This window comes from Colobus angolensis, unplaced genomic scaffold (assembly GCF_000951035.1).
Source record: "Colobus angolensis palliatus isolate OR3802 unplaced genomic scaffold, Cang.pa_1.0 Scaffold31, whole genome shotgun sequence".
NCBI lineage: Eukaryota > Metazoa > Chordata > Mammalia > Primates > Cercopithecidae > Colobus > Colobus angolensis.
In genome coordinates this window covers 4,584,966-4,589,327 of record NW_012116377.1, presented here as the reverse complement: position 1 = coordinate 4,589,327, position 4,362 = coordinate 4,584,966, and the positions used below count along the sequence as shown (strand labels likewise).

Genomic DNA, 4,362 nt, shown 5'->3' with positions numbered 1-4,362 from the left:
AGAGATGGAATTTCACCATGTTGGCAAAGCTGGTCTCGAACTCCTGACCTCAGGTGATCCGCCCGCCTCGGCTTTCCAAAGTGTTGGGATTACAGGCGTGAGCCACCGCTCCCTGCCGAGACTCAGTTCTTTCAACCTTAAAATGGAAATAGTGTTGTGTCTCCTTCACAGAGGTGTTGTAGAGCCCCAGTGAGATAAATGGTGCATGGAGAGTCTTCTTAAACTGTAGAGTACTGTGCAGCAGAAGAGAGAACTGGGTTCAACACTTACTAGTCTTGTGACCTTGGAGCTGATGGTTTCACCTCCCTGTGCCTCAGTGCCTTCATCTACAAAATAGGAATAAACACATTTCTTGCTTTTTCCTTTGTGTTTTATTTTATCTTCTAAGGAAAGCAACAGTATACTTGCTGTTTCCTCGAGGTACCCTGCTTTGAGCTTGGCTGAATGTTGGCTGATCCTCTATCACGGAAGTTATTCCCTGGCTTCTCTTTGGAACATTCCTCTGAGGTTGTCAGGCTGATCCCTTTATAGCAAGCAACCTTATTGATGCAGAAGCTAAGACTCAGACTAAAAGCAGTTTGCCTGGCTAGAAAGTGCAGAGCTATGTCTTTGACATATGGGAAACCCTTTTACCCAGGACCTGGGGCAGTGTGGTGCTCTATCCTGGGACCTCCTGCTTTCCAGCAGCATGGTGAAGAAAGAACACAAATCTTTCACATCTGTTTCTGTCTTTAAACCTTTGGCACCACCTGCCCTGCCCTTACTCTCAGCTGTCAGCTTTGCTTCCCATTCCACTGGGAAAATCCATGCAGTCAGATGAGAACTTCACAGGCATAGTTACCCCCTCCCCCTGCATGTGCCCATATTATCTACATTCTGTTACTATGACTGAACTGTCTGCTTCTGGCAAAACCAACCTCTCATTAGACCCCAGGCCTTCTCACCTACTCAAGGGTAATTCTTTCCTTTCTCGGAATCATTAACTGTTCTCTCTACTGGATCTTGAGCCCTTACCATTCAGACGTTTGTCCCTAATGGCCATGGAAGTCAGTAGTGACCTCTCTGTTGTCAAATCGTGTGATCTGTTCTCAGACCTCATCCTACTTGACCCATCATTGGCATCTGACACTGTTCATTCTTCTACCCTGTTGACACACTTTCTTCTCTGGTTTCTGAATCACTATTCTCATCGTTCTCTGAATGTTCTAAATACTTTACTGACTGATAACTTCTCTGTGTCAATTGCTGGTTCTTTTTTAGCTCCTTTACTGCTAAACAATGACCAGTGTTTCCAACTAGCCAAGTTGGAATTTACTAAGACTGGGTCTGTGGATGTCTCCTTTCATCTACAACCATCTCCTGGGTGACCTTATTTAGTGTCCTGGCTTTAAATACCATCAATATCCTGATGCCTCAAATTTCTTTCTCCAGTTCAGATTTCTCCCTGAGCTCCAGATTCCTTTTGCTTTTTCAGAGTTGGGGCCTTCCTCTGTCACCCAGGCTGGAGTGCAGTGGTACCATCATAGCTCACTGCAACCTTGAACTCCCAGGCTCAAGAGATCCTCCCACCTCAGCATCCCCAGTAGCTGGGACTACAGGCACACCCTGCCACACCCAGCCAAGGTCCTTTTTTAAATCTACCTTTGTACTCGAAAGCTCTGCTGAGAGGTTTAACAGGCATTTGAGATTAATAGATCCAAAACTGAGTTCCTGGTTCCCACCCAATCCTGGTCCTTCCACCAACCTTCTTTTATCATAGATAATGGTGGCTCTGTTGTTCCACCTGTTCAGACAGAACACCTGGCATCACCTTGTACTCTTATTCTCCTAGTTCATGTCTAATTCCACAGAAGATCTGGTTTTCTCTACTTTGAGGTTCTTCAGAGTCTGACCACTTTTAGACCCTTCTGCTACTACTTCGGATCAGGCCAATGTCATCTCTCACAGCCTTACTGGGATTAGAGCAGAAACATGGGATATGATGCTTAGAATCTCAGAACTGGAAAAGATCTTTCAGATTATGTAGGCCAGTGGTTGTCACCCTGCCCTCAGCCGGACCCAAGCTATTCATGGAGTGCCCCTGGAACTGCTGCAGGGATGGGTGGGAAGTTGAGTGGGTGGGATTTGGGTGACTGTTTTCCATATCAGCAGTCTCAGAACTGCTTGACTTCTGTCTGTTTTACATATTTGGTTTCTGCACTAGATTTCTTTGAATAGCAGGTTCCACTTTTTAAGATAATTTACAAACTGTTTATTGCAATTGAACTCTCCTCCCCTAAGGCACTGACCTGATTTGATAACATCAGAATCTTTCTCCCATGCCCCTGCAGTCTCTCCTATGTGACAGGTTTTCTGTGGTTGTACCTGAAGGCCAACTAGTTGCCAGGCTGTCTTATCTGGCCTGCCCACTGGTACCAGAATGATCTCTAACACAGCCCATGCACAAGACCCAAGTGTCAGTGAGCCTCTGTGTTCAGTGAAGGAGACTGAGCTTTGATCTAAAAGGCTGCAGAGTGATAGGGCCATCAACTTGTTTTTTTTTCTTTTTTTTTTCCTTGAGACAGTCTTACTCTGTAGCCCAAGCTGGAGTGCAGTGGTGCAATCACAGCTCACTGCAGCCTCAACCTCCCCAGGCTCAGGGGATCCTCCCACCTCAGCCTCCTGAGTAGCTGGGACTGTAGGTGTGTGTAGCCTTGCCCAGGCTGGTTTTGAACTCCTGGGCTTTAAGCAGTCCCCCTGCCTCAGCTTCCCAAAGGACTAGGATTACAGGCAGTAGCCACTGCGCCCAGCCAAGCTTGTTTTTCTCTTTTCTTTCTTTTTTTTTTTGAGACACAATCTCGCTCTGTCACCCAGGCTAGAGTACAATGGTGCAATCTCAGCTTACTGCAACCTCCACCTCCCGGGTTCAAACGATTCTCCTGCCTCAGCCTCCTGAGTAGCTGGGATTACAGGCGTGCACTACCATGCCTGGGTAATTTTTGTATTTTTAGTAGAAATGGAGTTTCACCATGTTGGTCAGGCTGGTCTCGAACTCCTGACCTCGTGATCCTCCCACCTTGGCCTCCCAAAGTGCTGGGATTACAGGCGTGAGCCACCGTGACCGGCCTTCCAGCTAGTTTTTTTCGATACCACCTTCAGGGTGGTTTTGGAATGGACAGAGGCAGGGATTCCTTTAAGTTGGCTGTCACTTTTAGTTAGGGACTCACCTATAAGCCTGTGGTCCTGGGCCCAGAGAGGAGAAAGCAGTGGGAGCATATTGATACAGTAGAGAAATCTGTTGGCTGATTGGCTGTACAAGGTCTGAGGAGAAGGTTGAGGTCTCCCAAAGACTTCTCTAGAGACACTTAGTGAGAGGTGCCATGAGGACAGGTGTTACTTGGGCCTATAGCTGTGACTCAGGACATCACTGCTCATCAACCTGAAGCCCACATCTACAGCTCGTGTCATGCTGGCAACTGAAAGGGTACCAGAGCCCAGAAGTCCAGAGGGGCTTGGTACAGGGAGCAGATGTCCATGAGCAGGAGAGACAGAGGCTATAGGGATCGATGAGACTTGGTAAGCACGACATGCTCTTCTCAGCGTAGCATCTTTGAGCTCACACAATAGTTGATGTAGAATTGTCCATTTCAGTAAGGAGCTTCCACGTCCACTATCTTTCACAATTCTCACAAGGGCCTTGAGTAAATATTACCTGCATGTTATGGGTGAGAAAGAGGTAGTTTGGAGAACTGAAGGGATTTGGTGAAGGCCACATAATTAGTAAGCCTGAAATCAAGGACCAGACCCCTGGGCTTCTAAATGTTAGTCTTGGGCTGCATGTTTCATGGGACCATTATCATCCCTTGTACTGAGAAGGAAAGCTGATGAAAATCGGGAAGAACCTATTTGAACAGGGGAGGGAGATGGATGTGGGTGGTGGAGCCTCCACATAGTTCCTGTATCTCAAGAACCTTGTGAGGTTTGCTTTCCAGTTCCTTCAGTACGTCACGTCCCGCTGGCCAGGGTGGAGTAGAGCACGTGTTTTTCCTTCCCTTTTAACTGATATTTCCATGATGGCAGCATAATAAAAATTAAATTTTTTAGCAAATATTTACCATTTTTAGAAAGAAGTTTTCCCATTTCCGGAAGTTAGCCAAGATGAACTTAATGAAATCAATCAGTTCTTGGGACCCGTGGAAAAATTCTTCACTGAAGAGGGTATGTATGGTTTTCTTTACCATTGCCAATTTCCACTGTAAGGGCGATTCAGTTGATATTTATATTAGAAGCGGCATACATAGGGGAAGTCTTCTTGAGGGAGAAATGGTTTCCACTCATCATAATTTGCTTTAGGTTTCATCCTTGTTGCCATTTAATTAAAAA

At 46.2% G+C, this 4,362-nt stretch overlaps 1 protein-coding gene across 3 annotated transcripts in view; it reads left to right on the top strand.

The window, feature by feature from the left end:
- The window catches only part of ACAD9 (acyl-CoA dehydrogenase family, member 9), a 52,476-nt gene that overhangs the window by 1,082 nt on the left and 47,032 nt on the right, over nucleotides 1–4,362 (top strand). For 2 of the 3 annotated variants that reach the window (XM_011950710.1, XM_011950709.1), the window contains exon 2: nucleotides 4,104–4,197. The exons of the other annotated variant lie outside the window; for it this stretch is intronic. In XM_011950710.1, the coding sequence (XP_011806100.1) occupies nucleotides 4,104–4,197 (94 nt within the window). The remainder of the gene's footprint in view (nucleotides 1–4,103; nucleotides 4,198–4,362) is intronic. 3 annotated transcript variants of the gene reach the window in all.